This window comes from Pleurodeles waltl, chromosome 6, assembly GCF_031143425.1.
Source record: "Pleurodeles waltl isolate 20211129_DDA chromosome 6, aPleWal1.hap1.20221129, whole genome shotgun sequence".
Classification (NCBI taxonomy): domain Eukaryota; kingdom Metazoa; phylum Chordata; class Amphibia; order Caudata; family Salamandridae; genus Pleurodeles; species Pleurodeles waltl.
The window spans coordinates 1427693554-1427712418 of NC_090445.1; the positions used below are offsets into that span (position 1 = coordinate 1427693554).

Here is an 18865-nt window from a genome sequence, read left to right on the forward strand (position 1 = left end):
TTCGTAGTACCATACTGTGTCTTTGCTCTGATACAAAACTCCCTATGACTTTGTGACACAGTGGGACAATGATATGGATGATATAGCTGCTTACCCACTGGGTGTTGGATTAAGGCTTCCTATGCATTATTTACTCATGATCCAATGCAAACAATCAGAAAACAGACTCTGGTCTGTGATGGAGTTCCCTTGAGCAGAGCATGAAGCAGCGTTTAAAAAAAGTTAACTTCCAGGGCCTAGGGCTCTTCGTAGGAGTACACCCCAGCTTGCACCACCAACAGTCGTTCCACTGCTGCCAAATGCCTGTACCAGTATTAACTTTGTGCTAGATTTATCAGTTCTAAATAAATGCTGCACTGATAAATTCAGCAGGAGAGCAGCCATATAGCGCATTAGGTGGTCTACTGCCATTACAGGTACCGATGTTTAGAAAGGAGTGCTGGTGCTGAGCAGCCGAAAACACCTGTTCAAATAAAGCACTGGTGTGAAGGTCACCAAACTCCGAAAGTGCAGCATGTCACTCAAATGGCAATGTAGTGCTTCTCAAATCTCTGTAGCATAACATGACATCACAAACACCTACCATTCTGACTAGATCCTCAACAGCAACCAAAAGGCAAAGAATCTTAGTTTATGGTTAACTACGCGAGCATCCCTTTTGTGTCTGCCAATCGAACTCATTTTCCCCGAGTCTCTTTACACAGATGACTGTGGGGAACTCACCTTGTTTTGAGGCTGAGCAGCCAACCTTTGACACCTGGATTTGCATATCAGCATTGGCAATTATCTGAACATTCTGGGATTCTGAGTAATCACTTAATCTCCCAAGGCTAAAAATGTAAATGTGCAAAAGTGGTTCTATATGATAGAAATGCAATTCAAAAACACAAATCCCCACTTGATGTACATAATTTTGTATCCTCCCATAATGTACATCACTTGGTTGCTCCTCGGCTAGGTTTTTACGGCACTCAAGGTCAGACCAGCTCATAGGAAATCAAGCAGCGCCCAATGGGCTGGTCTCACAGGTCAGTGGTTGGGTCTATTTTGGCTATCTGTGGCCCTGTTATGTTGTATGTTGGGCCAGTTTTTCCTGTTGATTTCCGTGATTTCTGTGATATGATATTAAAACAAATATTGCCTGCAGCAATCTCCAATCATACATGCTTCAATTCCTTGCAAAACACATACACATGGAGTCCTTACAAGTTCAAACCTGACTTAATTTGCAGGCCTAGGCTATATTTTTATCTTTCTAATTCACTAATGTGGGCCACTTTTATTTTGGTGCCTGTTTCCTGTCTCACCCCGACCCTGATAGCACCAATACCACTTAATGCACATGCAGGCTGTGGAGTCCCTGCTGCAGCCCAAACCACCTTGCTAGAAAATGTGGAGTCAGCACTGGAAGCCACTCAACGCTTAACTAACTGGCACGCTTTAAGTGAATTAGCTTAAAAGCATTTTGTACATGTGCCATTTATAATATAAATCCTCATTTCATATTAGTGATTGATCTGAGCACTCGGATGCCTGGCGTCCCTTCATTCACAGATCCCGTTCTCCTACGATGTATCGAGCCGGAAACTTGGCAGCTGTGACGCCGGCAGCACTGCTGGCTGATCCGTGCTATGGTCAGCTGGGACTGCTCAGAAGCCAGGGAGCCGCCAGCCCTCCTGTAGGGTGGGAAGACTGCATGGCGTGCAGGTGACAGGAAGTAGTGGGAGGAATTATGCGTCAGTCAGGAGAATTAAGCGCAACAGCCCTCACCATAAAACAGCAAATCATAGGTCAACAGCCGGAGGAAATATGACGCTATGTTGTTGGTGTTTGTAAAGCACTTACAGCCATTATTACGTCATCTTAGCACGTTCCCAACCTGTGTGCCATTCTGGGCGACTCTGAGAGGACTAGTTATTAATGGCATCTAGTGCTTTGTTCAACTGCGGCCTGTCCTTTAGGGTGGAGGGGCCACGCCCCCCCACCTTTTGCCCCTCATGAAGAGTGTCTGTCAGGCTGAGCAAAGGTCAGCCTGACAGACACTCTTCATGTTCAGGTCAGGCAGTCAGGAGCGAGACATGCGCGATTTGCGCAAATTCATGGCTGCCTGAGCTGAACTTTGCTGGGCTGAAGAGGTCACAGCTCCTATGGGCGTGCCCTCCTCAGCTCAGGAAAGGTGCCTCGAGGCCATTCCCCTCAGTGACGAGGGGAAGCGTCACCGATTGACTTCGACCTGGGCGCTTCAGGCTTAAGCTCTGAAGCGCCCAGGGCAAATGTCAATCAGTGACACCTAGTCACAGAGTGGGGTGGTGTCAGCAGTCTCACTGACCCCATCCCTCTCTGTGACGAAGTTGGGAATGCTGCCTTCCCTCATTGGCTGACCTGAGGTCAGCCAATGAGGGAAGGCAGCAGTCCCAACCCTCCTGGGACCTCAGAGCTGGAGGTAAGTATATGTGTGTTTTTTAAATGAATGTTTGGTGCGTGCATGTATGTTTGAATGTTGATAAGTGTGAGTGTGACTGTGCTTCCCGCCCGCCCCCTTCCTCCTAAAATTACCGGCTGCCACTGGCTTTGTTTTTGCTGTTTATTCACCAGAGGATTTATTAAGTTAAGAAGTGGTTTGTATAGGTTACAGGGAAAGTAAAATGAGTTTGATCTTGAAAAATCTATGAATGTTTTTGAGCTATGTGTGAGTATGCCAAAATGCTTTTCCATTTTTAGGTTTGACTTGACAGCACAGCTACCTGTGATTCCTATTGTTAAACATTCTTTAACATATACGTAAAATGACTTTATATGGATACAACTCTGCCCCACATGAGTATTATCCTCTCACCTCTTCCTATTGGCTACTTGGTGGACCATTGCTCCTCCTATAGAGTGCTTCCATTGAAAAAAAACATGGAACTACTTTACATCTCAGAAACACACACACACATTCAATTTTCCATTCCACAGGTGCTTTGTAGACAAAAAGCTATTGAGCTATTGTTTTTGTGCTGTTTTGGCATTACAATAGCCTGTTTAAAACAATTCACCCAAGACTCAAAATACAAGCCCACTCTATTGGTTTTGCCAGTGCCTGATTTTCTTGGATTGAAGGTTCTGTTGTCAATTCCTCATCCAGAGTTGAGTGCTTTCTTTAGATGTATCATAATGCATGAAAAGCTGAATCAGACTCCAGTCTGCAATGGTAACTCCAAAGCCATGTGGAGCCACTGGACTGCAGAAGGTACATTAGGACCATACAAATGGCTAAATGTACAACATATAAAGGCCAGTAATCAAACATGGCTTAAACACACAGCATCCTTTGCTGGGTATACATTTTTTCTCAACCGGTCAAGAGAAGGAGTGTACTGAAAAGTAAGTTAGAGCCTTATTTAGAGTTTGACAGATGGGTTACTCTCTCACAAATGTGACAAGTATCCCACCCAACTCATTACCATTGCTTTATATCCTATGGCACTTGTAACAAAACAGACAGGGTATCCCTCATGTTTGTGATGTAGAAACCCACCACCAAATTCCAATTCAGGCCCTAAGTTCACTCAGTGAGAGGCAACAAAAACAAGGATCACAGTTGAGTCTTACTTAGTGAGTAGCTGGACCACAACAACTTGCAGTCCTTTAAACCTTTACTTTTTCAAATCCGCAAATTTAAGTCAATCTTTTTAATATTTTTCAATGACTCAATCCACAAAAAGGCATACATGTTCCAATGTGTAGATTACTACTAACCACTGTAGAAACTTACAGTTGTTTGAATGAATTAGGAAACTTTCAGGCCTATGCATGGGTATTTACAAATATTTTTGAGTATGCAGGCAAAGGTATGGCATACTCAAAAATAGCTGACGTGCTTGTTTCAATAAACTTACATTGCCGAACTCAAAACAATGCGCCTTTTATGTATGTGTATGTCTATGAAAAAATCACATTTTCTTAAGAAGAACTGTTTTTCTACACTAATATTAATTTATTTTACATTTTTACTTTCTTGCTCATTGTAAAATAGGGCAATTTGTGCATGTTCCCACAGTTTCTATGGCACTTAAACCTCAGTTATTAGAGTACAAACTCGTTATGAAGATGGGCGTGGGAAAGGCTTTTGTAAAGGTTCTGATCATACACAGTATTACGTCTCACTTTTCATGTCTCCAAACATTACTCTTAAAATGCCCCGAAGAAATTTACAAATGCAAAATCTAAGCATAAAAAAGGAATAGGTTTTGCATTTGTAAATAATTCATAATTAGTAGCTTTAGAAGTGGTACTTGTAGTACTGCAATACCTGGTACCAACATTTTTAATTATGTATATGGAGAAAGGCCTCAGGTTAAACATTAGTTTAAAGACAGGTCACAGTGTGTCCATCAGCAGTCCCGTGGCTTCTCTCAATATCATCCAATGCACACATTTAGTGGAAAGCTGGAAATATATGATTAGTATCTGTAATTGTCTGTCTCTGGTGAGTGACACAAATACCCAGGGTTAAGCCAGATTGCCTACTCCTATATTTAATGTATTCCTGTAGGCAGTAAAATCTGCAGCATTAACTAGGGCAGCTTTCAACGAACTACTGCAGGGAAAACGTTTGAAAAAATGCTTTCTCAAAAGTGAAAATAGTTTCCCTCTGGAGAAAGCCTTTCCTCTACACACCATCATGAAATAGGGTGATTTCCTTTTCCTACACTACCCAAGAAACACGTGCATTTTTCACGGCAACCCTCTTTGTCATATCTCCATTTCTGTCTCAAGCCTAACCTTTGTGTTGTGTAAAATCCATTGTGCTAGAAAGCCTTCAGCAATAGTAGGTTCTACCAGTGGGATGAAATCTCCTCAGGGTTTCAAGAAGTATGCCCATAAATCGTACTTCTGTGCACTCACAGTGTGCTTAGGCATGCCAAAATATTGGGGACTTGGGCCATTCAATGTAGGTTAGTAAGAGTCATTGCATTTGTTTCCTTTAGAGATAGGTCTGATAATCGCACAGAGCAATAAAAACCTCACTGGTTTGGACTGATCAGTGGGGGTACCTTGTGATCTGTGGGGGTGCCTTGTGAGGTTTTTGGGGGCTGTAAAGTGCCCTGGGGGAACAATGGGCTTGTGCGCTCACATTTTTCGCCACTTGGCCTCTTTGGTATTATAAAAGGAGCTTCAGAAGCTTGTGCATCCCCTTCTGTAATAGGCCCAGATTTAAGAGGGCCTAGCTTCATTCCAACGCCACATTAGCATCATTTTTTACACTAATGTGGCATTGGAAGGCCAAAAACACTGCTCCATTTTTACAAAGAGGCACAATGCTTGCATTGCGTTGGATTTTAAATATGGCGCACACATGGTGCGATTCATAAATCTGCTCCTGAGTGCCATTGCAGCCGCAAGGGGGGGTGTCCTCGTTTGCATGAGGCACTGGGCCAGGAAAATGAGGGAATCTTTTGCCTTTGTACACTGCTATATCACATATATGGGTGCAGAGACAGAGAGCCCATCAGGAAGCACACCGACCAAACAGGTGGCGCACAGTCAAACGCCCCTCGAGGGTGCCCCTTAAGAGGCGCATCAGGATCCCATCCCCACCCCACCCAAACATCCCCCGGCAGACCGATGCAATCACTCACTGAAAGTTGTCAGTTGCTCTTTCTATAATGCGCTTTTCCTGGTGGAGACACAAACTCGTGCCTGCATTGGAAGCAGCTCCTTGACTATAATAGGACCAACTACACGAGGCGTTGTGACGGTGCCTCAATTAAAAGGGATACCGCGAGACACAGCGGTACAGGGCACCAGTTTGTAATACAGCTCCTGTCCAACTTCTTCACCTTTCACAACGGTTCTTTAGCGCACTTATCCAAAATGATTTCACATTTGAAAAGGCAGATGATCAAACAAAGATCCAGCAAGCATTTTTTGTCTACAACTAATGCCTAGAGGGTAACTTTCACTTGCGTATCACCCTTTAAGGAGTCCAAGTCCAACCTGTAACAAAGCCAGGCCCCTGTGGCACCTGTTTTAACAGGACCAGGTATGGTTTTCACTCGTTCCATGCAAGGGAAAAAGATGCAGCCAAGTGCAGTCCTACTGAGGCCTTCCATGTGAGCATGTGATGCTGTAAGCACATCTTAAAGCGTTTCACAAAAGGTGGGCTGAGAGCACTCGAATATGAAGCTCTCAGCAGCAAGCCTGCCACCCTCAGACACAGAAGAGTGTTTCTAGATCCGGAAGAGCTGCAGATAAATCCTAGGATATTTTAAATACATTTCATGTTCTGTGATGTGGCCTTAATGATTGTTTTTTGACTTACAGGTTTCAAAGTAAATATTAGCAGTTCATCAGCTAAACAAAATTGACTTAGTTACGAAAGTTTTCTGACGTTTCTTGTTGGCATAGTCATTTAGCATGAAGTGATTGGGATTTTACCCAAATGTGCCATTTGCCAGTCTTTTTATTTGTCCGTTTGTATTTCCGTTGTGAAATCTTTTATCTAATAGCTAAAATTGCCCGTATTTTAAAACTAACACATGCCAAACTTTCCTTCCTGGTAAGACATCATCAACAGGTAAAGGGAAACAAGATGACAAACAACTTTATTTTTCCCAATTGAGAATTATCACCTTTCTAATTTATGTCATATTCATGGAAATCCGACAAGTGTGAGGTGGTCGGTGCGGGGCATGAGGTTTGCACCATTATCCTCACGGTGCTGGTGGGCCTGTGTCGGAAGTGTCTTCTAGTACATGTATGGGGACTCTTTGTTTGCTGACTGGAAGCCTGGATAGCCCTAAGGATGGCTTCCCAGTGGGTGGAGAGAGGATATTTGCACAGTCCCAGTGTGTCTCTCGACATAAGGTTAAATACTCCACCTGGGTCCACTGTGACAGGGATTTCTCCACGCCAACAAGGAGGGGAGGGGTGGGTGGTTTCCATCTAGAGGTAATCAAGTGCATGGCCTTGTAGATATGGTGTAAGGCAATGCAGTGCAAGTCCCTGCATTGTCTTACACTGCATCAGGAAGGCATTCCATGGGCATTGTGTTGGGTGTTCCCATGGAACACCCATGGTTTTTGACGTATCACCAGATTTACAAGAATCTGTAATCCTGGGAATGCGTCTAAACTGTACGCTGGCCCAGGGCAGGCGTAATGAAGAGAAATGTATTTATTCCTCATCACTGTTTCCTCTTTCTATGTGTGCTGCAGTACACATAGAAAGAGTAAAAAGCCTCTCTGAATTGTTTTTTGTGCAGCAAGGTGTCCCTTACGGCACAAAAATAACTGTGCTGATCATGGTGCAAGTGTGTCTTTGTTGGAGCTAGGCAACAATTTGTGTGCCAGCGCAGGGTGAAAATAGAGTAATGTACCACATCTTGTTAATATGGTGTATTTCTGCTTTTTCAAATTGGCATTGGGAGGTGCAGCAGAAAGGCTTGGAGCACTGCCATGCGCCAATTCCTTGTAAATTTGACGCTTAGTGTATGGTATTATCTTGCCAGTATAATTGCAAGGCTGGGCAGTTCCAGAACATGTGTAGGAAATCTGCAACAGATAAGCCTCAACGGGGACATGCAGCACCCACACGGTTAAGGTAGCAATTAATTTTCTGTGGAGTGAGGTATGATCTGTGAAGAATGTAACATTGAATCAGCCGGAAGTGGGTGTAGCATGGATTATGAGTTGGGCTTTCTAATATGGTGTTCCATTCTTTGTCCATGCAGGGGCGACCTAGGTTAGTTTCCCAATGTACTCGCAGTGATGTAAGTGACTTTTTACAGTATGGGTGTCCAGGAGTCTGCCAGCCAGCTTCTTAAGTGTCTCCTAGATCCCATGACATTTAGGTATTGGACAGTAAGGCGTTTTTGACATTCCTGTTGTATGTCTCCCTAGTGGTCTCCCAGTACTGCAATGAGTGAGTTATATAAAAGGAACTGTTCAGGAGGTAGGCCGTCTTCAGTAATCAGGTCTTCAAGGGAAGGGTACGTCGCAATACAGGTCTCCGAGTGTGTGGATTCCCGCTGCTTGGCACGCAGCTAGTGCTGACAATGAGGTAACATGATCCCTCCTTGGCGTCCCGAGCAATGGGAGTTCTGGGGCTTATGGTGTGGTGGGAGTTGTGAGGAAAAAGGTGCACTGTAGCAGTGGTAGGCTACTTGCAGGAGGGTGGGACTAGGCCTTGCTGTTTTCGCGCAGATATAGAACAGGTGCAGCAGGGTAGGAAAAACTAGGCTGGAGAGGTTGTTACGGTGTTTGCAATGTTTAATCCTGCCAACCACTTAGCCACCCATTGAGGCTGTGAAGTTAAGTGCTGAGTAGCATTGTTATGTTACCATCTAAGAGATCTGTGGGTGTGTGGTAAATACGGATACCTAAGTACTGGAAAGTACTGGAAAGTACTGGATTGCCAGATTAGGTGTACACAGTTAAGGCAGAAGACAGGCTCAAGTGTTGTACTGGTGAATGGGAAAACGCACAATTTGATCCAGTTTACGTAAAGGCCTGACTTTGCTGCAAACTGGTCAACTATCTGTGCCACTGCAGCCGGTATAACATGTATGTCCCGGAGGTATAGAGCAGGTCATCTGCATATAGAGAAATTGAATGAAGACCCTCATCCAGCGGTATGCCCAATTCTCCACTCTGCTTACATAGAGCAAGTGCCAGCAGTTCTTTGGCCAGTGAGAAGAGTAAATGGAACAGTGGGCAAACCTGTTGGGTGCCTCTGTTGATTGGGATGGGGTCAGAAAAAGTCAACCTAATTTTATTCTGGGGGTAGGAAGGGTATGGAGAAGTTTGAACATTTGGAGGAAACGTGATCCCAGCCCGTAGTGTGCCATTACTGTGAAAAGAAGGGTCCACTTCAGGGAATCAAACACCTTTTACAGATCCAACACCAGGCATCCTGTGCGGGGCCAAAGGTTGGGAGCGTATTCCAATAGTCGAAAGCCTCCGCTTGTTGAACGAGGTGTTACGGGTAGGAACAAACCCATTTTGATACGGGTGTAAAGTATGGGCACCAAGGGGGCCGATCGATCTGCCAGCATTTTGGCTAATATCTTCTAGTCTGTGCTAAAAAAGGATAACAGCCTGTAGGAGCCAAGTGCAGGAGGGTCCTTATCTGGTTTGGGCAGGGACACCAGCAGTGCCTCGTGGAGTGTGACAGGTAAACATGCAGCCTGCAAAGCTTAATTGTGCAGGGCTTGAGGGTGTGTGGCTACAAGCAGTGCGTAGGCTTTATTAAATTCAGCTGGAAGACCGTCTGGCCCAGGGGTCTTGCCAGTGGCAAGAGCACCAAAGTCTGTGTATTTTGATTAAAGTGACAGAGCGGTCCCATTCCAAGTCCTGCTGCTGTGTTACCATGGGTAAGGACATCCCCAAAAGGAAGGAGCTGATTTCCTCTGCTGATACGGACGACACAGATTGATACAGCCCTCCGCAGTGTCGCATTAATTCGGTTTAAAGGAGTGTGCCAGTGGCGGTTCATAATTCCGTGATAGGGTATCGCTGCTGTTCCTGGTGGATGAGCCTTGCTAGCAACGCCCCCATTTGTCCGCTACAGCGCCCATTGAAGGTATTTGTATTCAGGAAGGGCCGCACCAAGCTTGTATTTTGACTTACTGCTGAATTTAAAACCCTAGTTATCGCACATAGAAGGTCAGCCCAGCAGAAGATGTTGCCGATGAAACTGTCCAGGGGGTAACTGGATACATAAAAAGCATACTGCATGGGGGCTCACTGCAACTGTGCTTTAAGAGATGGCTACCAGCACACCTGGTTTTGATGGCGCCATTCGGTGTAGAGAAAAACACAGTTCTCTCTGTCCGGCCCTGCCTATCTATAACCAGCAGCAATCATTCTAGAATGTGTGGGGGTACATGGCTTTCAGTCGGGTATGTTGAGATGTCATCTCGGATTTCATCAGGAAGTTTACAAACAAAAACGAACAAAGACTCTGTCCCTCAGTCTGTTTGGGACTACTTCAAAATTGTTTCTTATTTCAGAAAATAATGTGCTTTCTCTCACCTAGGGCACCTACCAATCTGCATTCCTCTCCCTTTCCGTTCTTGTGGGCCACCTTGTCGTATACTGTGTTTCAATATTATGGGCCAGCGTGATTCTTGGGAAGTCTGAAGCTCACACCCCTCCCCCCCCAATCTTACGGACAAAGCTACACCCCTGCCCTTCACTTGAAAGCACCAGCACAAATTAAGCACTGACGAACATCATGACATGCTTGATTCTCAGAAAATGGTTTTCACTGTGAATACAATCCCTGCATTCATAAAAAAACAAGCAGAATCTTTTCTTGCACACTGGACGCTATGTTTGATATGTGAGGGGTGACCTCTTGTAGCAGAGAAGGTATTCTTTTTATTTCAACACACTACTTGCTTCTATGACATAAAACCCCCCAAGAAAATAAATGTAAGTACTTACTTTGAGGAATCTATGAAGTATATTACAAGTGCACCAATACTGAGGGCGAAGACTGTGACAACCTGGAAGAAAACACAGGAAGAGACAGTTAGCTATCCTTCTTGTTAATAACAATGGAATATGAAATCGTTCCCTGATTATACTCTTTCATGAAGAAAGTCAGTTTTTTCGTTTGTTTTTTTTACCCTAAAGCCCATTTTAAAAAAGATCAGCAGTGGCACAGATATAATGTGGACACGTTAAACACAAAACATTTGATTCATACTTCAGAACAATACTAGAGGTGGTCGAGCTAAAGCGTTTACAGGGAGAGCCGAGCCAAGTGACTGACTCGAATTGTAGAGCCCGGGCACGAGCCGAGCTCTGAAAATATTTACTATGCAAATCACCTACAATATGATCAAGCCCCTTCATAATTTAAGACAGTGTATTTCCCTAACATGTGAACCTTTAACAGCACTAAATCACATTATAGCAGTGCACCCAGAAGCACTTGTTAAAAATAATACTTTTTAAACATGAACCATTAGAGCACCAAGAGTTGAGACAATTGTCACGTAAATATTGTAGGTCAGTAGTTCCCAACCTTTTGACTTCTGCGGAGCCCCACATTATCAATACTGGAACCTGGGGACCCCCACTGAATCATTATTGGAATCCGCGGACCCTCACAGAGTCAGTTCTGAAAGCTGGGGACCTGATCTGTTCATATTATTGAATTTTCCTAGCAGTCGTGGACCCCCTGAGGAGACTTTGCAGACATCCAGGGGTCCCCGGAATACAGGTTGGGAACCACTCCTGTAGGTGACCCAGTTTGTTTTAAAGCAATATTGTAGGGGTAAGAGGTGAACTCCGCTCCGCCCATGGAGTTTGCAGAGGTTTTGCCACTCTGCGCTCAGCTTAGAGCACTGAGTGCCGAAAAACTCAGTGGAGCAGAGTTTTTTCCTTGCTTGCGCTCGTTAATGTTAGGTTTGCGAGCACAAGGGAGGAAAATCTTACTCCAGAATACCTCCCGATGAGATTTCTCAACATGGGCGGTTGCAATTGGTTACCACTGCTCGCTTAGACATTCTTCTGTTCGCATTGAGGAAGCTGCCACTTGACTAGAAAATCCACAGTGTAAGGGTGCCTCTGTTGCATGCAGGATTGTTTCTGTGCAGGAAGAGACACCTTCCTGCGTTAAAACAATCCTGGGATGCACATTCCTCTTTCTATGTGTGCTGCAGGATGCATCACTAGGTGTGATGCATCCTGCAGCACACATAGAAAAAGGAAAGAGGAAGAAATAAGCAGAAATGAAGATATTTCTCCTCGTTATGCCTCCCCTGGGGAGGCATACAATTTTGACACATCCCCTGGTTTACAAGTTCTTGTACATCTGGGGATGTATTAAAATCTATGGCAGTTGTGTGGGAAAATCCATGCAATGCCTCCCTAGCGCAGAGTAAGGCAACACAACTATTTGTGCTTCATTGCCTTACTCCATATTTGTGAAGCCTCCCAGAGCCATGCAAAGTGACTCTGCATGGCTTCAAAAATCCGACTTTAGGTATGCTTTGCTCTTGCACCACAATGCATGGTGCAAAAGCGACGCAAACTGGGCCATAAATATGTCCCATTGTTCATTTTTTTAGATTTGTGTAGCATCTCTGATGTAAAATACGTTTTTTCACCTTTCAAAAGCTCTTCTGTTGTTAAAGTCGAGCCACATGTCTCTGCTGTTATCTCAGAGTCGAAGTACAGAATTATAAGGCAACAAATATCTAATTGTAAATGATTGGGGGAAATCATCAAAGTCCAATACCATAAAGTTTCCCCATGCTCACACTCCTTACATATTCATCCTTTAAAGGTTTGTATTGACATGGATGGAATGCAGTGTGCATGGGATGTTCTCAAATCATACATCACTATAATATATGGGAGTCTGCATGCCACCTACTAAAACGTGTCTCTAATTTCCCTATTATAGTGGAGTTGTGACGACCATAGTCACCTGTAAAAAGAAAATTACGCCCTATTCAACAGAAATGAGTGATTACAGTTGGGCCGTGATGTTGAAGGACCTCCTGCCAGAGCCAGCAGCCAAGATGAAAGGCATGTCACACCGCACCACTACAGACAACACAGTAAGAACTGGCTTTTCATTCTTCGATCTGTTTTTCTAAAATGTGATTAGCAGGACTAAGATGTAATACCAACATAATAATTTTTGCACTCTATAGTGGATTATGTTTGCATGCTATGACTCATTTTGCATTACAGTCTTTTTTAAATTTGAATTATATTACATTGATGCTAAAATTACTTTGCAACGAATTATTAAATGTTTTGGTGTGGTTAATTTTGCACTACGAATTCCACTTTTATCCTTCATGCCCGGCCCATACCATCTCTTTCATGTAAGGGAGCAAGACCCCATGGATTGTAAAGTTTTGTGGGAAGAGTGATTGTGTGACCTTACATTATAAGAATAAAATATCCTCTGCTCTACATTGAAAGGATGTTGCAAGTCACCTCGGAGTTCCAAGGCCTTATAAAGAAACTCAGCCTTTGCCCTCCTTCCTCTACATGGTCACAGTTCCCCTCAGGACTTACAATATCCTAATAATGTACAACAGGGGCTACTTTATCCAATATATCACAAAAGAGATTAGTAGCCATGAGTATCAGGACTGTCACGCTGCTTTTTGCCCCACTGTAATTATAGTTGGCTGAAGGAGGACAATTTTGAGGACCTGGTTACCCGAGACCAATCTGAGGATTTGACTTCCGGGGTGAAGTGAGAGGAGGCTCAGTCGACAGTTAAAAGAGGATAGGGTATGCGGAGGTGTAGTTTCACGGAGATCATAAAAGATAGCGAACACTCGACAAACAGCGGCACTGTTTCTGATCCTACTTATTTTTCCAGAGGACATATAAAAAATCCTGCTTATTTCTCAATCGCATTTTCGCCATCTTTATCCTGAAAGCTTATCTGTCCCAACAGCTCGCTGCTTGGGTAGATAGAAGCAGAGCAGAGGAAGCAGCAAATGCAATTATTAAGGTCAAGTACTCTGGCAAAAGAGCCATTTTCTCTGGGCTTCCAAGTGCTGGTGTGTAGAAAAACATTCACACCCAACAGCTCTGCTCTCGGCAACCACTGAACCTTGAAATCCCAGGCATACAAAGACAATTTCAACCAGGTCACACCAAACATTCGGCTCAAAGCATTCCTTATTCTAAAAGCCTTTCACAGTACAAGAACGTGCTGCAATGCCTGGAGCGGAGCACTTAAGAGTTTATATGTGAGGCAACACCCTGTAATGCGAGGCATAGGTAAGCCCTGTAGTTGCAATCATCTTATATTTAGCAATATGTCAGGCTTCCTCCTCCCTCACCTTAGTACTTAGTATTCAATAGTTCTCCACTAGCTTGACTTCTCATCAGCAGTGTGTGAAATTTTGTTTCGCAAGCTTTCACGAAATGTAGGTGAAATTGAAAATCCCTTGTGTATAAAAGTCAAATGAGTTACTGTGAAGGGTATTGCTTCAAGAATAAAATATCTCTTCACAGACATTTTCTGCTCGAGCCAGCTCCCGTGAAAAATAGACTTTTTGAATTTCTTAATTTTGTATTAAGCGAATATAATAAAAAAATTATACAGTCCTACTTGAAGAACATCTCAGTCCAATAAATAGACTGTCTGATGAAAAACAATCAGAGCCGTTAAAAATCTGAAAAAGTTATATATCCCAAATTCTGAGCAAAAGAGAAATCCTTCTGGGCAGCAGAGGTATTTGAAATGTCTAGTCTTAAAACATGAATGTGGCCTTGAAATGTAAACTGGAGGAATGATCTTGACTGAAAATTCTCTAGGACTAATCGAGGCTCTAATTACAACTAATTAATTACTAGAGAGGGCAAAGAATAAAAAAAAGAGGCTGATAGAGAAAATCACCATAGAAACAAAAAAGTGCCAAACTCTCTGGAGAGCAAGGTCTCAAGTAGAGGTTGAAAGTCCTAGACCCAAGCAAGGTGGAAATACATTTTAATATGGAAGAAAAAGCCAAAGATGAGGGGCAAGATTTTGATGCACAAAACAAGGAGAAAATATTTATAAAATGTCCAGAAATAAATTTGAATTTCTGAATCAATGCTTCTGTGCACAATTCAAAACAAAAACTGAGATGGTGGGCCACACATGGCCTTCGTGGGGGGGTGGTGGGGGTATAGGAAATATGGATAGGAATTATTTAACAAAAGAAGAGGCGTGTCAGGAGCTTTCACAACCTAAGGTATACACAGCATGAGTCCTGATGGCAGATGGTCATCTGCTCAAAATTGATAATGAAAAATCAATATATTAATGTTAATACTGAAAAGAGAATAGCAAGCTGGTGTGGCTGATTTAGAAGGGTTGTCTTTTTGGTAGCTGAGAGTGGAGAGAGAAATGCCTTGATGAGATCTCCATTGTCGCCTTGATGCAGGGAGGAGGCTGGTGGTCTGATTGGTTTGATCATGTTTGTTGATGAGGTTGGGAAGGGTTTCTATCAGGAATGTGGACGATTTGGAGAAATGTGTTACTGTTGTGTGTCATAGATGTGGAGCCTGTGAGGGCAATTAATTCATCAATAAAGGTTAGTTGACACCTAAGGTCATGTTACAAACATGGAAGGTGAGGGACTTCACAGATGTAGACAAGAACAATCATGAGAGTATAAATGTACTGAAAAGTCCTTTGTGGGCTCATGTCAGTTTGTGCATGATGGCTGCTCCAGGACTTGTTTTGTGTTTGGTCGAGGTGAGTTTAGAGTAATTAATTGAGATGAGTTTGTGGGAGATTGGTGGGTAGGGAGATGTTAGCTAGATCTGTGGTTTATGAAGTGGTAAAATCTCAATGGCAGTTACATGGAGGACCGCAGTGGGACAAATGACAAGAGTTTGCCATACAAATAAAAGGTAAAACACCAATGAATTGATCAGCATGAGGGTGAGTTTTGTGACTGGTGCTATTTCACTTTAGAACATTTTCAGTCATCCAGCAACCATCACACATGGATGAACACTGTGGTATTTTGAACCTCATTTTGAACTTGTTTACAACAAAATAACTATTTTCCTGCCACCTCCACAGACCCTCCCATTCCAAACCTGTCTCATTTGCCCAGACACTGACTCCGCTATATCATCCGCAAGCCTCCTTGTGCTTCCTAGGTCCATCAAATGGAAGGAATCACTCATAACAACCACAGCCACAGTAGCCGGGTATCACTTTTTAAAACAAATACAAAATCTGTTGATCAATGCTTTATCTGTGGTACTTTTCCTAAACAAACGTGCTTATGTTTCACTCTCCTTCTGTATTCCATCTCTCCAATGGAGACATATAGGCACTTTGCAACACAAAATCTGTATTCACTCTTCAAGCATATCTCTACTTCATCTAACTCCATCCTACAACCACCAGTCCAGTCAACTGTCAGTCAAAGACAGAACATTGTTGGAATTGCTGACTGTAGTAAATTGGGTTACTGGCTGAGGAGAGTGAAACCCTACTCAAGCAGCAACCACAATTCTTGTGAGGGTGAAACACAAGTAAATCCCAAATCAACCTTTCATAACCATCTTGCAGCTTGGAAGTCAGCTTAACTTAGAGGCAATGTATAAAGTATTTATGTAGCACACAAATATAAATAAGTGAAAATACAACACAAGAAAAGTCCCCCATCAATTTAGAAACATAGAGTGAAATGTAATACATTATTTGAGATAAAAATGTTAAAAGTTCAATTAGAAGAACAGTAGATATGTAAGTTTAAAGATTTATGTAAAAATAGTGCTTGAAAGCACAAAGCACCAGCTGCGGTTATCTGGTGACGGAACCCAGGCCAGCTACAGGGACCCAGCTGAGTCTGATAGACAGTATGTTATGTCTTTGGAGCACAGTCTGTGCGGCATTGCCTTGTGAGGCTTCGAGCCATCAGTTCCGAGGGGAGGTGAGGGTCATGATGCAAGGTCCTGCATCAGTTTACGTCATGCTTTATCAGTTCTAGTGAAGCTGTGCAATGAGTCTTTGTGCTAAGTTGTTCCGGGTCTAATGTGTGCCTGGTCCGATGAATTCTGGCAGCTGGATGGCGAGGATTGGCGAGGCTTTGTATAGCTTGGCGATTAAGTTGACACAATTCTGTTGAGGCTGGCAGCTGTGCGGGGATGCACTGTGGGGCTCTAGATCGCTTGGCCTTATTTGATTAAGACAAAAGCTGAACTGGCAAATCATCTCAAGCCCCACTTTCAAGGGTCCAGGGCTGGAGGGCCACAACTCGGGAGGTTAGGACTCACAGCAGGGGAAGTTAGGACTCACAGCAGGGTTCAAATACGTTGGAGCCTTTTTGTGTCCCTAAGGCTCTGATCAGGAGGGCAGCCAACTACCCATTAGAGTCACCCTGGTTGTCCTGGGTTCAAGATGTAGATCCAGTCCTTCTCACTCAGTGTAACAGTTTTTCTTGCAGCAGAGCATTAGAACCATCCTTCTGAGTCTTACATGCGCTCAGTATACACTGAGAGGTGGGTCTTAGGGTCCACAACTCACAACTGGTGCCCACTTTGAAGTAGGATAAGCTTCTAGAGGCATCACCCTACAGAGGTGTATGGAATTACTTGCTTTCCTGCCCTGGTCACAGCTTGTCTGGGACACAAAAGACTAGTGTGAAGCCCTTTGTTAGTGGGCTAAGTGAGAGTCTTTGTGATGTGCAAATGTGGTAGATGATAACTCCACCCCCCTATCAAGTCGAGATGGCCTAGTCTGCCAACACCTATCCCCCCTTTGTCTCACTGTCTGGGAGTACTACACAAAGACCAACTGCCACCTACACCTAGCCATGTGGTCCATGATACAGGCTGCAGGCACAAATGGTTGGACAAGAGAATGATAACGTTTTAATGTGCCATTTTCAGAGCTGAGTCTTAAAACCAACTTTACCATTAAAGAAGGTTTTGAATTGCAATTCATTAGAGAACAAACTCAGCATTCCTGCTTGCTCCTAAACAAAAGTTATCACTTATTAAATGTAATAAGGTAACTCAATGTTATCCTATGGGAGAAGTAGGCCAAGCACATGTGAAAAACCAATGTAGGTGTTTTCCACTACCAGGACATGTAAAACTTAAATGTACTTGTCAAATATTTTAAATAGACTGCACCCCACCCTATGGGCTGTATAGGGCCTACGTTAGGGGTGACATGTAAATTTAAAGGAAGGTTTAGGCCTGGCAAAAGGTTTATGTTGCAAGGCTGAAATGGCAGTTTAAAACTACACAACAGGCTACAATGACCGGCCTGATACATGTATAAAAGAGTTATTTAAAAAGGGTAGCACAATCAGTGCTGCAAGCTCTCTGGTAGCAATTCATTTACAGTCCATGGGTACAGGCAGTGCCACTTTACTTTACTTTTAAATTAAAAAAGTCAATTGCATGGAAGCACCTGAACTTTAGCACTGATCATTAGTGGTAAAGTGGGTAGAGTCCTGAGGCCAGCAAAAACGAAGTCAGCAAAAGCAGAAGGATTGAAGGCCAAAACTTGGGGGAAAAGAACTCCAAGGATGTCAGGTCCAACACTGACATTGGTATATAAAGCTATCATACCTCACCCAGGTATCTCTGCCAACCCCTCATTCACTACGTTCCACTCGCAAAATAAGCTTCTCCAGTCAGAACCTCCTAGTTCCTCCGAAACCTACATGCCCTGAATCAACTTTTGCGTGCCTCAACTTACTTTGGTCCATCTAATTGAACTCGCTTGTAGCAGTACATCAAGCAATCTCTCACTCTATGCATTCCAAAATACAATAAAAGCACATTGTTTCCTATTAGAACGCATTTATGAACTTCCAATCTTCTCTCTTTATATAACACCATATTTCTCCAAGAAAATGAAATATGCATAATATGTGTCCTGTCCATGTGATGATTTATCATTGTCATAATTTACTAACCAATCAAACAGCTACTTCCTCTGATCTGCATCAAGCCAGTCTAGTTATATTATATTCATCAATTGTGTTTCATATATAAATGGTTCTGTCAGTTAAATAAATTCGCATACTGGTAAGTAGTTGCAATGCTGATCGGTCTCACTTACCTTCACATACAAGCAAGACCGATTGGCATTGCCAATGCTTGTTTATAGTAGGGCCTAATGTCTGTTAAGATCGATGTTGTATCTTCCACTAAAATACAGCAAACGAGTGTTGGTTAAATGTGGCTCTGTTTTCTCAGATGCAATTCTGCTTTGGAAATAGACAAGTCTAAAACTTTACTTCCTGTGCTGAGTCAAACACGGAAAGGGAGAAAAGTAATGAATAAGAGCAAATACGAAAGTCATCCAGTCTTGAGCAGGGATTGATCCTGCGGAATATGGTATTAAGTGATGTCTGAAAATACATGAATGA

The 18865-nt window shown here is 43.2% G+C and overlaps 1 protein-coding gene across 7 annotated transcripts in view; it reads right to left on the reverse strand.

Moving 5' to 3' along the window:
* KCNMA1 (potassium calcium-activated channel subfamily M alpha 1) overlaps positions 1-18865 on the reverse strand; it is a 1226483-nt gene that overhangs the window by 672409 nt on the left and 535209 nt on the right. For all 7 annotated transcript variants that reach the window (XM_069240804.1, XM_069240805.1, XM_069240803.1 and 4 more), the window contains exon 3: positions 10434-10495. In XM_069240804.1, the coding sequence (XP_069096905.1) occupies positions 10434-10495 (62 nt within the window). The remainder of the gene's footprint in view (positions 1-10433; positions 10496-18865) is intronic.